Source organism: Diplotaxodon limnothrissa, linkage group LG12 (genome assembly GCF_057381915.1).
Source record: "Diplotaxodon limnothrissa isolate DT_005_m linkage group LG12, D_limnothrissa_male_GT1.1, whole genome shotgun sequence".
Classification (NCBI taxonomy): Eukaryota; Metazoa; Chordata; class Actinopteri; order Cichliformes; family Cichlidae; genus Diplotaxodon; species Diplotaxodon limnothrissa.
Genome location: NC_140607.1, coordinates 21,930,763 through 21,949,737, shown reverse-complemented (window position 1 = coordinate 21,949,737; position 18,975 = coordinate 21,930,763). Strand labels below are relative to the sequence as shown.

Sequence of the window (18,975 nt, the reverse complement as noted above, 5' to 3'; positions counted from 1 at the left end):
AGAGGAGGCAGAGGACATCGCTTTCATGTACCGCGTTGGAGCTCAAAGAAGGGGGACAAATTATTATTGGTCCAGACAGCTGCTAGAGGGGAACAATACAATACTTTTATCCAAGATACAAAATTACTCCTGAAGCCAAATTTTTTAAGCGTATGAAAAACAAAATCCCATCTCACCCGATCAAACGGCTTTTCTGTGTCAAGCGAAATTACGGTTTCCAATGTATTACCTTTAACATGGGTATAAATTATATTTAATAGACATCTAATATTAAAAAAATAAAGCCTATTTTTAAGAAAGCCCGTCTTGTCTGGTGAAATAATGGAGGACAAATACTTCTCTAAGCGACGGGCCAACACATAAGCAAGAATCTTGCTGTCCTTGTTCAACAAAGATATTGGACGATATGAACTACAATCTAAATGGTCTTTTTCCTTTTTTAGAATTAAACATCACTGCTTGACGCATTATTGGAGGCAAGGATTGTGAAAAGAAGGACTCTTCAAAAGTTGATTTTAACAGTGAATTCAATTGGGAAGAAAACCTTTTGTAAAAAATCAGATGGATACCCGTCGGGGCCGGGACATTTTCCAGACTGCATGCCATTTCAATTTCAAAATTAGAAATAGGTTCCTCCAGACTAACGATTGCATCTTCTCCTAGGGAGGGAATATTATGTCTTTCAAAAAAAAACAAACTCTTAACTAAAGGGACAAGTTTTTTTATCCAAAAGAAAATTGGGGAGCCATGCAAAGACATTAGTGAAAAAACTATTATCTTCCCAATTAGCGGTGTAGACATTTGCTAACATCAAAGCAAAACCATATAGATGCCCTACAGCTATAACAACTACAGTTCTACAGTTGTAGCTGTAAATGGTAGAGTTTTACTGATCAAGATTGCTGTCCCCCGAGCTTTAGAGTTAAATTCAGAGTGAAATATCGGACCTACCCATCCAGTCTGGATTCGGAAATGATCAGAGGTACGCAAATGCGTTTCCTGAAGAAACGTTATATCTGTTCTAAGCATACATGCCAACCCTTTTTCCGGGAGAATCACGAATTTCAGTGCCCCTCCCGAAAATCTCCTGGAGCCACCATTCTGCCGAATTCCTCCCGATTTTCCACCCCGACAACAAAATTAAAAAACCATATCCCAGATTTCATAGCGCAGCCCAGCCAATTCCAGTTTCCAACAATGGCGGCAGCTAGTTAGTTTCAATATTACTCTTTCTGGGTCCTAAAATAAACTTTTAACATATTTTCAGGTGAGAATGTAGCTGTGTAAACTTCAAATATCTGAGCCGGAGAGAGCAGCGGACTCCCAGCACATCGCTTTCAGACCCCCCGCGGTCTTTAACTACTCAGGTTAACATGATATATAAGTCACTTAAGATAACTTAAAAATGTTATTGTTTGGCTTTTTTCAGTGTTTTATTTGTTCGTGAGTAAATCAGTTTGGCTGAGATTGAAGTTAGTAGATTAGATTAAATATAACTTTATTAATCCCTCAGGAGGATTACTCTGGGTTTTCACACAGTTGAATAAACATCAAACAGAAAACTGATTAAACAGAAGTGTGAGATGGTCAAGAATTTACGGCAGCATATGGTCATATTTTGGATAGCTAGGAGCAGATGGCTGAGTTTCACTCCACCAAGAGAGCTTGTGACGTAATTCTGAAGGCTAGACCGTCCAATTTCACAGTCGCTCACTTCCAGCCTACCCGGTTTTCGGAGGATGCAGCCTGAATTTGGACATCCCTGCTGCACCACCAGGCATAAGACATGCATAATAAAAAATAAAATGTACAAAAAAATAAAAAATACGGTTAGCATTAGCGGTTAGCATTGCGGTTAGTGTTAGCACTAGCAGTTAGCTCGCTAACACGTTCATGCTATATAGCTAGCACTACTAGTATTTTCACCATTTACAACAGGGCCATAAAGTGCAAAATGAAGAGTGTGTGAAACTGCGTGAAGTCTCCCAGCCTCCTGCCCTGAAACAAACCACCTTACAAAACTTGTATACGATATTTTTCGGACTATAAGCACGCACTAAAATCCTTTCATTTTCTCAAAAATCGACAGTGCGCCTTATGTATGAATCTGGTCATGCTTACTGACCGTGGACCAAATGTATGAGGTACACGGCGCTCAGAAACCTGTCAAAAAATGTTTTAGTACGACTTTAGTACGCTACGATGCCGCGCCACTTGATGGATTGTCGGAGCATTACGGCTGCAGTAGTCAGGAGCCACGCGGAGTGATACGTACTGTGCTTCAACGTAATATTACCGTATTGTGTGTGTATAAGGACCACAAATGGCACCTGCTAAGAGACATGGTTATGAAGCAGATTTCAAACTCAGGGCTGTCAGTCACGCGGTAGAACTTGGGAACAGAGCACTTGCGAAATCTGTCTGTCTTTGTCATTATGCTCAGCTTCTTTTTAGTTTACATTTTGACTGCACAATTGTGAGCTTTTTGTTATGCACAAAAACAACATTGTTTTATTTTATTTATGGAGCATTATTATTTAATAAATGCTGATTTATTTCTGAGCAAGTTTTTCATGTACATCTACGCTGTATGTTAATAAAAGTGCTTGTGTGAGATCTGGGACACAGCTTTGACTAAGAACTCTCTTTTTGTTCTTACTTCATGGCTTTAAAAAAAAATATCGAGATATATATCGTATATCGCCATCCAGCTAAAGAACATTGAGATATGAATTTTGGGCCATATCGCCCAGCCCTACTCCAAACTCTTTATCATAACGTGGACGCTGTGATAAACAGAATCACGCATACGCAGCAATGACTGATACCACCAACCGTGCTCCCATGTAGGATACCAGGCGAAGCCTGTTCAAGCACTAATAATATGTTCTTTGACATTGCCTTCGCCGCATCCAGGAACTCTTTCTCTTCCCCGTTGTGCTTGATACGAAGTCACGCCGGGAACATAATCCCAAAACGGACACCTTCCTGTTTATGAAGAAGCTTATGAACCTCTTTTATATGCAGCCCAAGCCCGGGCTACTGAGGATGTAAAATCCAGGAATATTGCAATAGATTGTCTGTTAAACTTAAGCAGAGCTTGGGCCCTGGCACATCGTAGAATTTCCACACAATCCTGGTAATAGTGAAGCTTGGCTATGGCGGTGCACGGGTTACCACCTGAATTTCTCGGGATAGGGCTCCTGTGTGAGCGGTCGACAATAACTTCTTTATCCATACCCAGCACTTCACATAGTAGCACGGATACGGCTGTGGAGGAGCTTGAGACCGGGACCTCCGAGATCCCTATGATACGGATGTTTGCTCTTCGTATCCTGCCTTCTATGTCAACACATTTATCTTTCAAGTAAGACAGCTCCTTCTTCATACTCTCTACTGTAGATTGCAGTGTGGTCACCTCATCGGTCCACATTGACAGCCCATCCTCAACTTCTTTCACCATGGCCTTTGCTCCATCAGTTTCGACGCGCGTCGCCGGCATGTTGTCAGCGATCTCATTTCTCATTCCTTGCACATCAGCCCTAATATTGTCAAAATCTTCTTTCAATGCATTTCTGTTTTCTTCTTTTAACACTGTACTAATGTCCTCTTTAATGGATTGAAGAAGCTCCAATTTTAGAGCAGTAGTATCCACATCGCGTGTGTCGCCCTGTTGAATTTGTTCCTCAGCGTCCGTAGAGCTGGACGCTGCCCTTGGGCAGTCCTCGAACTCTCGCCTGAGATTGCACCGGGCCTAGTCACCACTCCTCCTGTGCTTTTATTTTCTTAGGTTGGATGCCATTTCTTCTCAAATAAAGTTATAATACAATGTATAAGTATGTATAAGACTAACTTCCGCTGTAGCACAAAGACTTTGTAGGTAGGGTTGAAAAAAAAAAACCCAACTATTTTTTAGAGACACGTGTTACTCCATTCCCGGAAGTCCAGCAACCTAATAGCCTGACTCCTGCAGGTGAAGGCTTCTTAATACCATCACTGCAAAATGGCAGAAAGACAGAAAATGATCAGTGATTGACTCTTTAAACAGGAAATGTATTCATCACTATGAAAAGTTTAAAATTTATTATTAAAAGCTGTATACTTTCTCTACTTAGAATCATTCAGCATTTAAACAAATCTTTGAATCTCTGCTGCTGCAATAAGTTTTTAAAGCAATGTGCGCCAAGCTCATAACCTTAGGTATCAGGTGTTCACTTGTCTCTGGTTGATGTTTATTCAATATCCGTGGATCAGTGTACGTTAGTCTTGTGTTTTAAGCTGCAATCACAGTAAGTATGGCCTGAATGCTGCAAACACAAAGGTTTACTAAGAAATTAAATTTATTTTAAATCCCATAACATGGGATGACGCGGTTTCCATAGAAGCATGTGTAAAAGCTGTCAGCAAAGTTGCTTTAATTCGTCATTTTTTTCACGTTACGTGTCAACCGCAACTGTTTCCTCCATCTAAAAGAAAGAAAAAGACAGTGACGATGTTCCCATACTGTTAGCCATAATATCCCCAATATTAGGTTAGACTACAAGCTTGGGGAAACTGGCATCGCCTCTGATTTATGCCAATTAATTTTGTTGGTTCCATCAGGCGACTGGTGTTTTGGGAGATGTCCCAGTGTCAAAGCAGTGATGGAGACTGGGTGGAACAGTGAGATGATTACAACCCCACTCTGACCTGCCAGGGGCCAGCAGTTCCCTGCAGGCACAGGCAAATATTCCTGAGGAAAGAAAATTAATTATCACGCTGCCCAGAGTTCATAAATGTAAATTTTTTCTCCATGTTATATCAATTTAAATCTTGCTGTGCAAACTATGTCATTCTTACTTGGATTACTCTCCTCTTGGCCCTGGTGGGGTCCACCCACTGCATAAATTTGCACAACCACCACTTTGCAGAGTTCTCTCTAGGCAAGTATGTCCACGAGGAGACGTCGATTAGGATCATGGCTCCTGAATTCACACAAATCACAGACAAATTATTTGTGTTCTTTGTGTACATTCATGTATAAATAATGTCGATACAGATGAAGATCCGTACCTTGAGATTCTGAGGTGAAATTTGGCAGAGTGTCTGCCACAGGATGAACCTCTGTCATCTGTTGCCTCAGAGACGACACTTCTTGTTTACTTTTGGTGAAAATTGTGCAGCTCACAATTCCTAAGAGACACGAAGTAGAGAGGTTAGGGGTGGATGTGAGGACAAATGGGCCAGGTTTTACTTGTGTGTTAGGAAGGATTGTCTGACAGAAAGTTCTGAGTCACTCACCAAAAGTCAGAAGGGGCAGCAGTAAGAAAGCGGTGATGGTCTTTAAAAGTCTTGTTTTGTCTGCAAAGAGAGAACCACAGGTGAGTTTACAGTTTGATAACAGAATCTTCTTCTCTCATTTTAAATAATGTTAAAATTTAGTGGTGGTCCTTACTTTGCTGTGTGTGAGGGTTCATAAAGGGATCTTGTCTCTTGTATTTTCTCCGACGGAAGACCCTAAAAGATGACACACAAGTTTAAAGACTTATTCTACAGGTGAAGATTTCCATTGTCGGCACACCTGAGAATGTTCATCCAGAATGTAGCGTCTTTAAAGCAATGTGCACCAAGCTCATACCTTTAGGGATCAGGTGTTCACTTGTCTCTGGTTGATGTTTAAATGGTAAATGGTAAATGGCCTGTATTTATATAGCGCTTTACTAGTCCCTAAGGACCCCAAAGCGCTTTACATATCCAGTCATCCACCCATTCACACACACATTCACACACTGGTGATGGCAAGCTACATTGTAGCCACAGCCACCCTGGGGCGCACTGACAGAGGCGAGGCTGCCGGACACTGGCGCCACCGGGCCCTCTGACCACCACCAGTAGGCAACGGGTGAAGTGTCTTGCCCAAGGACACAACAACTGAGACTGTCCAAGCCGGGGCTCAAACCGGCAACCTTCCGATTACAAGGCGAACTCCCAACTCTTGATGTTTAGTGGATCAGTGTATGTTAGTCGTTTTTTTTCCTCTCTCGCTGCGATCTAAAAAAGTATGCTGAATGCTGCAAACACAAAGGTTTACTAATAAATTCATTTTTTTTCAAATCCAATAACATTCTGTCTGACGCAGTTGCCATGGAAGCACGTGTAAACACTGTCAGCTTTAATTTGTCATTTCTTCACATCACCTGTCACCCGCAACTTTTTCACGACTGGATCTTTTAAAAAAACCCAAAAAGGCAGTGACAATGTTACACAGAACAGAAGCCGCCAAATGAATTCATAGGTGTTCACAGACATGCTGTCTGCTCAAATCCAGCTAAATGCATTTATTGGGTGACGTTTCATAATAAAGATGGAGAATGACGCAAAACATACATCCAAACCAACCCATGAGTTTCTTGAAGCAAAGAAGTGGAATATTCTTAAATGCCAAAGTCAGTCACCTGATCTTATCCCAATTGAATATAGTATTGATTTTGTTTATTAATTTTCCCACACTGTTAGCCATAATATCCTCAATATTTGGGTTCAATTCATTTCCAAGACACTTCATTCCTTTGTCCACCCACTTAAAGTTAAAGCCCAATATTAGGTTATGACTACAAGTTTGGGAAACTGGCATCGCCTCTGATTTATGCCAATTAACTTTGTACTCCAAAAACAGTGAATAATTATCAGTCACCTCTAATAGTGTTGTGATATAATTAGCAGGGTCTTGGCTTAATACCAGAACATCATCTGTGTACAGGAACAATTTGTGTTCTCTACCTTCCCCAAATACACCTTTAATCTCTGCATTTTCTCTCATTTGAATAGCTAATGGCTCTGAAAAGATGGTAAATAGAAGTGGACCTAAATTACATCCTTGACGTGTTGATCTAGAAATACTCAAAAAAGGAGAGAGTACCCCATTCGTAAATACAGCTTCTTCTGGCCTCAAATATATGGTTCTAATCCATCTGCAAAAGTTGTCGCCTAATTCAAATTTTTCCAGGGTCCTAAACAGATATTTCCACTCCACCGTATCAAGTCCTTCTGTGCATTTAAATGAGCCAGTGCAGGATTTGTGTCTATTCTTGATAAACCCTACTTGATCTTTATGAATAATTTGTGGTAGAGATGGACCGATCCGATATTACGTATCGGTATCGGTCCGATACTGACCTAAATTACTGGATCGGATATCGGAGAAAAATAAAAAATGTAATCCGATCCATTAAATATCACGAAAGCGCCTCACAAAACTTGCAACACACCGTAACTCACCTCAGAACGTCGGAGGAGTATGCATCACGTGATAGAGCGGCTGTGGCATGCAGGACCTGTCGGCAGTCTGAATAGCCTGTGGAGCTTCGCTAGCAACCCGGCATTTCATCTCCGACAAAGTTATCCCGAGAGAAGTAAAGCAAGTGTGTAAGTCCATCTCTGAATGTTTGTAAAGCATTCCTGCGTTCTTGCTGCTACTTCAATCATGAAACTGCTTAATGATCAGCTGATCGGCTTTTCTGTTGCGAGTCCGTGTCTCTTGTTTGCTTTTGGCCCACTTTGCACCAGAAAGAGGAAACCAGCGGCTGAACAACAGCAGCACGTTTAAGCTTGATCAGCTGTTGCTAGAATGTATTTAATATTACTTTCTACTTGAGGATCTTTTTCTACATAGCTGACGCTGGTAACTGTGCAGGGGCGGATCTAGCAAAGTTTAGCCAGGGGGGCAGGTAGGGCATTAACAGGGAAAAGGGGGCACAAAGACATACTTTTCTTTCTTATTCTCATTTAAAATGTCTAGCTTTTAATAAATAATTATTTGACACCCAAAGTTTTAATTTGATGTAAAATGAATAGAAGTCAATTACTGTATATAGTGACTATTAAGTCTAATATATATACCCTAGTAAGCTATAGTACTTTTTCCTTTGGGAAGGTACCATCTGTGCAGTCTGCAATTTTGTTGAAGAAAGATGTTGAATCTATTTAATGTTTCTTGAAAAATAATTGATTTCGGTGCATTTTTTTTTTCACACTGCATCAAATTGAGGTTGATTACGTCGATTAAGCATCATGAGGTGGAGCGTGAGGGGTGGTTCCCTATTTTTTATTTATTTATTTTTGTTGTTGCTGGGAGTTGGAACCCTATTAGTTAGGTTGCTTAATATTTATGCTAAGTACTCTTTAAAATACCAGAATAGGGAGGATGGTGTAGGTTTAAGTTTATTAGATTGATCAGTATTGCTGAAGTATGAAATATTTTTTTTTGCATACAGGTATAACAGAATAGCTGTAGTGTAGTTGTTGTTTTAAACTTGAGTATGAACTTATACAAAATGCAGCAAGATATTTAAAAAACAGTTTTGTTGATTAAAAAACACTATATCGGATTCATATCGGTATCGGCAGATATCCAAATTTATGATATCGGTATCGGACATAAAAAAGTGGTATCGTGCCATCTCTAATTTGTGGTAGTACAACCTCCAGCCTCATTGTTAATACTTTGGATAGAATTTTGTAATCCACATTTATCAGTCTGTAATTGCCTGGATCCGTTAAATCTTTGTCGCCTTTGGAACTACTGATATTACGGTCAGGGAGCCGTCCATATTCAAAGGCTTCATGTAATACTTAATTAAAAATGGACGTAGCAAATCTCTAAATTTGTGATAAAACTCTGCTGGGAGGCCATCTATTCCTGGTGACTTTCCAGCTTTCATTGCACAGATCCTTCCTTTACTTTGCCTCTGTTAGGGGAGTTTGCAATTTGTCAGAATTGGAATATTCTTAAATGCCTAAGTCAGTCACCTGATCTTATCCCAGTTGAGCATACATTTCACTTGTTGAAGACAAACTTTGAACAGAAAGGCCCACAAACAAACAGCAACTGAAAGCCGCTGCAGTGAAGGCCTGACAGGGCATTAAAAAGGAGGAAGCCCAGCATCTGGTGATGTCCATGAGTTCAAGAACTAGGCTGTCATTGTAAGTAAAGGGTTTTTTAATCAAGTATTAGAAATTGACATTTTATTTTGAGTTATTTAATTTTTGTCAATTACTTTGAATCCCCTGAAATTAAGGAATTGTGTTAAAAATGCTTTAGCTCCTCACATTTTTATGCAATCTTTTGCAATCTTTCAGTCACTTTAATTTTAAAACTGTGTAATTTTAAAACTGTGTATATACTATATATTTTGTGTATTTATTATGTCACTCTTATTGCCTGTTTATGCCCTGTCCTTATCTTCAACGTCATGCTGCTCTGTTGTATCTTAATTGCCCCCTGGGGATAAATAGTCTTTCTGATTTTCCATTCAACCCACTGAATTAAAGCTGAAAATCTGCACTTTAATTGCATCTGAGTTGTTTCATTAACAACTCAGCTTTGTCTCAGTCTTGCACTTTGGGTCCTCACTCTGCTTGCCACACATAGTTTATTATGACAGAACATTGCAAACAGTAACCTGGACCCAGCCGACTTGGTGAGGGCTCAGCAGTGTTTGAATGGTTCTTTTCTAAAAGAAAAGAAGAGGTGGGAGGCTTTAAGCGCCCCAGATAAATAATTCCTATATTATGGGATTTGCTTGTGTATTTGAGGACGTTGAAGATGCCAAACGCCTGCAGCAGCGTAGGTTCCCCTTCCCCATCATCTGGTAATGAGAGTGGGCAGTCTCTTCTTCACACCAGCTGCTCACTTGCCGGTCTTATCATGTCTGCTCTCCTCTACTACTGCCAACTGTATCCTGCTCTAAGCAAAAGGTTCTCTCAGCGGGAGAAGACTGGGTGTAAGGCTAAGTTCTGCAGCTTCACCCTGGTACAGTCTATCCTCTTGGTCCTGGGAATTCCAGAGTCTGCGCTAGACAGCCCCGCCGGCTCGATGATTTCCAGCACTCCTGCCTCAGCCACGGCAGACTGCTCGTTGGATTATCTGCTCCCCTGCTCATCGAAGGTTCCTATCCAGTGTTTGTCAAAGAGTCACTGCTTCAGCACTCCAGTCCCCCTTTTCCCAAAGGAAGCAACAATAAACTTTCTTGTTGTGTTCCAGACTCAGCAGATAATTAAATTTCCTGTTTTGTTTTAGAGTTGTTAAAAACGAATCCTTTTTGTTATGTTTCTGAGACAAGAACTGTGTTTTCTGTTCCTGAGTCGGCATTCCCTGGCTTGGCCTGTATATTTCTGACAGTTCAATCAAGAACTCTGTACCATGCTTCTGAGCTTGACAATTTAAGAGTTGTCGCAGTCTGTACGTTTTAAAAACTGTTACATCACCCCCGGAGACTCAGTGTTGTTTGTGTTTGTGTCTCCAAAGAGTGTTGCATCACCTGTTGCCAACCCAGAGTCTCCCACCTGCTCCAGTTAAGGGTTTTCAGGGAATAATGTTAAATGTTGAGTTTACATGACATATCATCCAGTCTGTGATTAAAGTGCTGGTTGGGTTGTCTTACATTTTGAGAAAAGCCAGTTGATTGTAATCATAGATTTAAAAAAAAGAAAAGACAGAAAGAAAAGCTTTGTTGAGGCTGTAATTATATGCTAATTATAATTATTTCACCTGAAGGGCCAGGTGTAAGGGCCAGGTGGATGATAACAACAAAACTTGCTTTTGAGTTTTCCAACTAGGGCGGACCAGTCTAAGAGTGAGGCTTTCAAAAAAAATGAAACTCAGTGTCTATGGTTGATTAATAAACAAGAGTGGAAGCTACTCCTGCTCAGCTTGTTTTTTATTAAGAAATAAAGAGTAAGTATGATTTGGGGTTTTTGATTTATTAAAGCATAGTCACCCTGTTGTAACCAAGTTTCTGTAAGGCAAAATAAATCACTACACTACTTACTAGCAGGGACTGAGAAGAGAGAGGCCTAATAGCATATATTTTCATTGCTATACAGATGATACCCAGCTCTACTGACATATACATACATATATATCAATGAAGCCAGATAGCACACCAACTAGCTAAACTGCAGGAATGTCTTAAAGACATAAAGACCTGGATGACTAAACTCTCTGAAAAGCCTTCAGTTGATCCAAAATGCTGCAGCAAGAGTACTGACAGGAACTAGAAAAGAGAGCATATTTCTATATTGCCTTCTCCTTTCTCTGTTTAATCCGTAATCAAATTTAAAATCCTGCTCCTCACATACAAGGTGTTGAATAATCATTCCCCATCTTAATGACCCTATTGTACTGTATCACCCCAGACAAGCTCTTCATTCTCAGACTGCTGTTTTACTTGTGGTTCATAGAGCATTTAAAAGTAGAATGGGAGGCACAGCCTTCTTCAGCTTTCAGGCCCCTCTTCTGTAGAACCAGCTCTCAGTTTGGATTCAGGACACAGACGCCGTCTCTGCTGTTAAGATTACACTTAAACTTTGATAAAGTGTATGGTTAGGGCTGGATGAGGTGACGCTGAATCCCCCCATAATTACACTGCCATAGGTGTTGGCTTCTAGGGGATTCCTATGATGCATTGAGTGTTTCTCACATTTCTCAATCACTAGGTGTTCATACACCTCTCTGCATTTGATTATTAGTTAGTAAACAATGAATAAATATTACCTACTCTGTTATTAGTAATTATGCCACAAACATCAAAGACAAATTCTTACATGTTTGAAACCGAATCATGTAAGGATTTGTTTTAGAATAATCTCCAGTTGGACCTAACAACATAAAAAAACTAAAGGCCATGAGTTATTTTTTTACCTGTCCCAGTTTCTCCAGTAATGTACAGCATTTATGTTTGATAAATAATCAAAAAATGAAAGTTAATTTCTAAATTTCTCACCCTTTTATTCTACTTTAAAAAAAATAGTGGTTTACATTTTAAAACACTCACCAAAAAACCTGATCTCATGGAAATTCATATTAATTTGGTTTTATATATTTTTTCTCATTAATGCAGTTGTACTGTGTATTTTTCCAGCACATGTATTTGTTTCTGTTTTGTGTGCAGTCAGTCAGGTTGAGTCATTTTATTACTTAATCTACAGCCCCTATTCCCGTAGCAACATTTCTACGCAGTTTGTTATGCTTGGAGAGTTAAGTGGCTTCACAATAAAAAGACAATCCTCTGAAAATGGTTGGGTACAAGGCCTGGATTGAAAATGAGTGAAAAAGCAACCAGTGTCCAAAGAAATCTTTAAAAGACGTTGAGAAATCCTCAAGAGCTCTAAGTGGCTCCTTGGAAGCAAAATATAAACAAATCAGGGTGGATTAAGACAGTAATAAATAGAAAACACTGGTTATTGTAAGTACTGTTACTTTCCCAGCATCCCCTTAATCTTAAGCATGTTATGACCCACCCATATCACATAAAATGAATTGCTGTGATGTGTTATAAAAACTTTTTAAGACACAAAACTAGATTATTTAAAGAACATTTGAAACACATTTACTCTTCCCGGCTCATCTCTCTGCAGGACCTTTCAGAAGACCGTGTGTATTACAACCCAGCCTCTAATACAGAAAATACACACTGTGTTTTATATAAGTCGTTTCTGCCAGTCAGGAGAAGACAAACTAAAGGATTCCGATTATGCTACTTTGACCTCAGACCTTTTGCTAAATTGATGTAAACAGTGTCCACTTGAACCACATATTCAGTTTATGTTCAAACAATCACATCAATATGAGTTGTTGTTTTTTTTAAAAGTTACATTATTCAAAACATATGTACTTTTATCCAGCATCAGCCCATCAAAATGATGCCTCCTCTTCCAGAGATGTACAGATTAATAAACACTGAGACAAACTCAGCAACTGGATATTTACAATGTTCCAATATGTGAGACCTTTGCCTTTAAATAAATTACATGTTCAGAGCAACATCCATGCAAGCTTGAGGGCTAGCAATGAATTGGGAGTCCTGTATGATCAGGAGAGTGGCGACAACAGCCAAGTTTGGCACTACATGGAATCCATCCCACGTGAGAACGAGGAGGAAAAGCCGAGGCCCATTCCTCTCTGAGTGTGCGTCTGAGAGCGAGCCATCTCATACTGAACATCGAGGTTCCTAAACATCTCCTCCTGCTTCTGAAGTGTCTTCATCCCATCATCGTTCAGTGGTTTGGCAGCTTCCACATCATCATCGCCCTGCAGAGGTAAAACATTTGGTTTAAATTTGACAAGTTGTAGCTTAACAAAAAAAAAAAGAAAGTTGCAAGTTGTGGATTTGGTACAAAAAGCTGATAAAATTAACAGCTCTACTTACTTTAATACCCATCAGTTTGCGAAATTTAACATTTTGGTCCTTGTTTCCAAAGTTAAGCTTCTCCCACAACTCAGCTGTTTGGGACTTCTCCTTAGAAAAGAAAAGAAAAGAACCCCCAAAACAAAGTCAAAAGAAAACATGATAAATATGGCATCTTTTCAAAAGTTAAAGAAGAAGAAAATAAATAAATAAATAAATAAATAAATAAATAAACCAGCTCTTACCCCATCCTTCTTTCCCTGCCATAGCATTTTCCTCTTCTTCTCCTGCTCTGCAAACTTCGTGGGGTTTACAGCGGATGGGTTATAGTAGCTGGGAACAGCAATACCAGTCTCTGCCAGCGTCTTTGCTTGTAGGGCTGCCATCTGTGCTGCCATGGCGATCTGAGGTGTGACCTGCGTCCCAGAGGCCAGGAGAGCCGCAACGTTGAGGGCGGGGTTTGAGACAGCTGCTGCAGCAGCTGCTGCTGGCAGGAAAAAAACCAAAACAAAAAGAAAAGAAAAAAAAAAACAAAACAAAAAAAACAAAACACAGACCATCCTGATGAACTGAATCTTGACTCGTATGTATAGTTGTAGGGTCTACCTTACAATATAAATCGCCTTGAGGCGACTGTTGTTGTGATTTGGCACTATATAAATAAAATTGAATAAAATTGATTCAGGCGCTAAAGTTTCTACTTTGTGCACAGTTAGCACTTCTCACCTGCAGCGATCTCCTGTTGTTGCTGCTGCTGTTTCTCAAACATTTCCTTCTCCTTCTGCTCCTGCAGTTTCTTTGCTCTCTCCAGCCTGGAAAAAAAAGAGTGGAGACCATTTTGGGTTAAATGAACAAAAGATCTTGACCTACACGTAAACCATAATGGTAAAAAGACACCAGGATACTTTTCCAACTTAGAGCCATACTGTAGACCACTAGGGGGAGTGTTGATGCTACCAAAAAGGCCAGTGTGTTTAACCAGTGGCTCCATTTGACTAACAAATAATAGATTCCCAGTTTAATCTCAGGAGGAGACACAATTCGCTTTAGGGTTGCATCAGGAACTTAAGGAGCTGGTCTCACTTAATGAATTTAATCCTATTTACAGATTTTTTAAATTTTATTTAATTTAATAACTGTACAGTACACTCTTTATAGTAACCATTGTCCTTTATGTAAATATGTAAGAAAAATTGTGTATGTTTCTGTTCTGTGTCCTGTTTGTTGTATGTGTGTCTTTCTGGCTGCTGTTACAACCAAATTTCCCCTTGTGGGACAATTAAAGGATTATTCTATTCTATTCTAGATAATGTAACTACCTTTGAGTTTCTTTGAGTTTCTGCATATCAAACTCCATCATCAAACCCAGCAAGATTTAAACTCCATTTAATGTCTTCCTGCACATCTGATAGTGATCTGATGAAGCTAAAGCTTCTCTAAGCTCACTTTCTGCTACCAAAGTTAGCGCCTTTTGTTGGAACCATGAATGCTGAAACCAGCCATCATCATTTTAGACTTTTATGAACAACATTAGTAAAAAGTGCAACATGAATGAGAAGCTTGACTGTAACCACAAACTGCGATATTAAACTTGCACCTGAGATTCAGTAACAAAAGCCTTACTTATTGGGCTGCGCTTTAAATCTATTTTTTTTTAATCACAGGTTTAAAGCCAAACATCAAAGGTCTACATTTCCTGTCAGCCGTTTTCTTACCTTCTTGCTAGGGCCTCTTGAGCATCCATGGCTGTGTTTCGGCCTCGGAAGGCGGGTGGACTAGGAGTCCTGCTTCGGCTCTTCCTGCGCACCTTTTCAGTCCTTTTCTTATGCTCCCTGGAGATAGAAAACAAACCAAAAACAAAGTCAGCCAACTAACATACTCTTAACCCTTTAAGACTTAGCAAAGAACCAAGTCTGCCAGAGCTTATCTTTATATTTTTACATGCTGGAGAATTTCAAGTTGCTATACATCAATACAACCATTATAGCCCAAATCTTAATAATATGTATGCAATAAGTGCATAGTAACTGCATAAATTGCAAAAAAAGTGCAATAAACTACAAAAAAATTTAATTTATATATATTTTTTAAATAAACATTTCTAGTTAGAGAAATTTAAGAGGTTTATCCCTCAAAACTGTAAATACAAAAAGTTGCACAAAATAGTTTCCCACCACAGGAAATTTATTTTGAGTATCTTCATAGTTTTATTTTTGAGATACACCAATTTTTACATACTGCAGGAAAAACGTAAATATATATTATAATGCAAATTTGCAAAAAACAAACCAAAACTATTTCCAGCAGTGCAATTTGAGTTCTAAGCATCCCGGAAACTATACAGAAAAGCATAAAGTTAAACATGACTTTTAAAAACACCAGTTTTATGCAAAGCTATATGTGGATGGAAACTGTGACCTAGAGCAAGCTGATGGCATAAGATGTAAGTACAACTCCCCCGTTTCATATGCAAAAAAAAAAAATATTGCGCTAGCAGTTCTACAGGGATTTAAAAATAGTTACGCAAAACGGAGCGTGCCCGCTCCGACCGGTCTTAAAGGGTTAATGACATGTAAAATCTAAGACAAAAGTTCAAAAGCACTTCATTGGCATAAGAAACGGCGCGATTTCAGCTGAGCCCACCTGCTCTTACTGCGACTTCTGCTATGGTGACGATGTTTGGTCCTTGAACCCGAGCGAGACCTGGCCTTCTTCTTCTTGTCTCGGCTGCGTGATCTTGATCGCCGCTTGTCCCTACTTCTGCTGTGATGCCGTCTGAAAGCAACATTAATGACATGAAACAAATGCAGGCATTTCTGTATTTCTTGGCACGTTTTTCTTCTCAAAGTTTGATAAATGACTCAGGTCATCCAGAAGCTACAGCTAGCAATTCTAATCAATTTGCATTTTTCTTTGTCATAAGTATAGAGACCTGCTGCAGTCTTACTTTACTGAGCAGACTGACCTCTCTCTGGAGTGTGACCTGGACATGCTCCGGCCCTTTGAAGACTTCCTGTCCTTGCGCCTGGAACGTTCCTCTCCGTTCTCTGCCGAAAGTCTCTCTTGGTCTTGCGGTTCATCTGTTTTTCTGTGTGATTTTGATGGCTTCTCAGAGTCCCTCTTTCGTGCCTGTTTTAAGAAGAAGTTGTCTCTTTCAGGAAAATAGTGCAACAAAAAGAGTTAGTACCATGGCTTAGACCATAAGGTATGTAATAAAATTGACAAGCTGAATAAAACCTTGTCATTTCAAACCCACTTCCATAAAAATTACAGAATGTCATTCTTAGAGAACTTAGAGAAGTGTAAGTGTGGGCAAACAGGGACCAGCAAGTTGTCATTTTATTCAATAAGCTAGGAGGAGGAAACACTTTAAGGAGATTTTTCCCCCCCAATTTGATGACAAAAACTGAGCGCAAACCAAATTAGTTTGTGCCTGCTGAAAGGCTGATGTAGGTTCGGGCATCCAACTTACTCCTTACACCCACACATTTGATCGTGTTTGGATTCAATTTCAGTTTAATTAGATTAATTATGCCCATCCCCAGCTGCAAGAGATGCAACAGTTAATCCAATTTTCTACTCATAATGTGTGACAAAGAGGAGTTTGAATGGCAGATAGTTACCTGTCCCAGTAGTAGGCATATTATTTTGCTATGTCAGCAGGGTCTTCTGTTCAGTCTCTTCGTGCATTAGCACGCTGAGTATGATTTATTGTAGAAATGTTATCATGTGATCTCCACACAGGATTTAACAAAAAATAAAAAGGAGAAAAACTAGTCTTCACCATTTACAATGGTTACAAACAATGACAGATCACCAAGGACAAAAGCTTCCTTTGAGAAATCAGAGCACAACGAGGGTAAGAAAAGAAAAGAAAAAAAAAAAAGACCCTTTCCACGTGAGCAAGCCCATCGCCATTTATTTCACTTCTTAATTTTGGCTATTATAATTTGTTTGACCTAAGAAAACATACTCACCTTGACTTACAACTAACAAGGAATATAACTTAGGGTCCTTAAAATCACATCAAATGCGTTTCTAACTATAGAAACAAAGATATTAATTACCTCTTTGCTCCTGCTGCGACTGCGTCTGTACTTTCTGTCACCTGTAAAAGCAGAGCATATTTCAGATTAAATTTGTTAGTCTGACAAGATGATCAAGCCAGATGAAGCCAGTGTGTAAAGTAGACCAGATTTCACATGTGTGATTAACTCTTAGCAAATTTGGTAATGTTGAGACTAAATTGCCCACCACTACTAGGGATCATCAGAAACTTTAGTTTATTGTTTTTGTTTTGTGATTCCAATCTTTTTTTGTCTAGGTTACCTCTAAACTGGGAATGTAACAAAATTTTGTATTATAGCTCGAACATATGTGACATTTTTTTGTGCCATTTGTGAACTGAATACTAACGTTTTCGGTCCCTGGAGCGTGACCTTGACCGTGAATGGTGGTGTTTGGAGCTTTTGGGGGACTTTGATGACTCCATATGTCTTTTTCTGTGATGAACTGGGGAGCCAGATCTGGTCAAGTCAACAGAGTCGTTGTCACTCACCTGAAACAAACATGCAAAATCACAACAGGAACTAATTAGTGAAGTTCTTTGGAGTTAAGTAAATTTTATACATCTAAAGAACTGTTATCTACTATAACTCATGGCCTATGAGTAAAACTGATCAGGTGTTTGTTGAGTAGTAAAATGCATGTGGTTTTGGCTTTTCACTAAAGTAAAAAACAAAACAGTAGAACTGTAATACAATAAAAGCACTTGATTACATAGGTAACTACCCTCAAAAGCCTATTTGGAGCCATTAAAAACCCCTTAAAGTACAGCCCGGATTTTCTGTGATACTCAAAACATGCACAGGATGATCTGGACAGACAAATAGAGCTTCTGTCTAATGTATTAACGCCAATAAATACATTAGACATTGATTACGCATGTAAGCAACACCAGTGTGCATAAAGTTGCCTTAATTAACAAAGATTTCCCTGTTATTCTGAAGGTTTTCGATAATCAAAATATGTATGTCGCAGACATTAATGCAGTTGCAGTAAGGAGGGAATGTAAGGCTGTGTAGTCCACAGGCACAACGTTATTTTTATTTTATGCTTTTTATTTTAAGTATTGCTCAGCATTTATTAACATACTGTAGTACCTATTTAACATCCTTCAATGCTGCAGTATTACACTAAATGTCACGATATAATGCCTTTTATTGTGTGGCTCACGTAGAGTAAAACACAGCCGTTTTCAAAGTGCAGTCATTTCAGGAGATGAGACATACCATGGATCACTGCAGTGTTAATTCATAGTTAGCCATATCAGTCATTTGTGCTACTGTGTTGCTATTGTATTGGATTAAATGTGTGGATTCTAGTGATCACATGAAATGAATAGCTAGAAACCCATCACGTAATCTACGGCAGCCAAATCTCTCCGTTTTCGTTCTTTATGCCTTCACCGCAGTGATATTTGGAGTAATTTTATCGTTAGCTCGACCGCTAAGCTAACACACGCTAGGCGCCATCTTTAAGAGAAAAATATCATGAATACAACCGAAAACTTCCACTAAAATTACGAAGTGGCTATCAAACCCATATACGTACGACATTACAATAACACGACAATACTTACCGACATTATATTGAAGTATAATATTTGTGCCTAAATTCGATTTTCTTGCTGCCTTTGTGAACGAAGACGAAAAGCTAGAGAGGTAGCTTACTGCTGAGGCCCTTTGACTAGCTCAGTTTATCTGATCTGGGTTGCCAGTTGTAGCCTCTTGACTCCCCGATTCAGGTA

The 18,975-nt window shown here is 39.3% G+C and overlaps 1 protein-coding gene across 2 annotated transcripts; it reads right to left on the bottom strand.

Moving 5' to 3' along the window:
* Positions 1–11,765: 11,765 nt before the first annotated feature.
* On the bottom strand, positions 11,766–18,923 carry rsrc2 (arginine/serine-rich coiled-coil 2). Of its 2 annotated transcripts, none has more exons than XM_085368311.1 (10): positions 18,808–18,923; positions 17,583–17,724; positions 17,234–17,274; positions 16,132–16,295; positions 15,810–15,941; positions 14,882–14,998; positions 13,893–13,978; positions 13,412–13,650; positions 13,188–13,277; positions 11,766–13,069 (listed from the first exon to the last, which is right to left on the bottom strand). In XM_085368311.1, the coding sequence occupies exons 1-10, from the start codon at positions 18,811–18,813 to the stop codon at positions 12,884–12,886; spliced, it is 1,203 nt and encodes a 400-aa protein (XP_085224437.1). In that variant the 5' UTR covers positions 18,814–18,923; the 3' UTR covers positions 11,766–12,883. The 2 variants fall into 2 exon arrangements, with proteins under 2 accessions (XP_085224437.1, XP_085224438.1); XM_085368312.1 differs by having other exon boundaries at positions 13,412–13,647.
* Positions 18,924–18,975: the final 52 nt, after the last annotated feature.

Bases quoted from the DNA above. Each gene is read 5' to 3' on its own strand.
- rsrc2 (XM_085368311.1), bottom strand. The intron at 15,942-16,131 runs GTCAGTCTGCTC...TGTTGCTTTCAG, and splicing joins AGGTCACACTCCAGAGAGAG to ACGGCATCACAGCAGAAGTA. The intron at 13,651-13,892 runs GTGAGAAGTGCT...TCCTGCCAGCAG, and splicing joins ACAACAGGAGATCGCTGCAG to CAGCTGCTGCAGCAGCTGTC.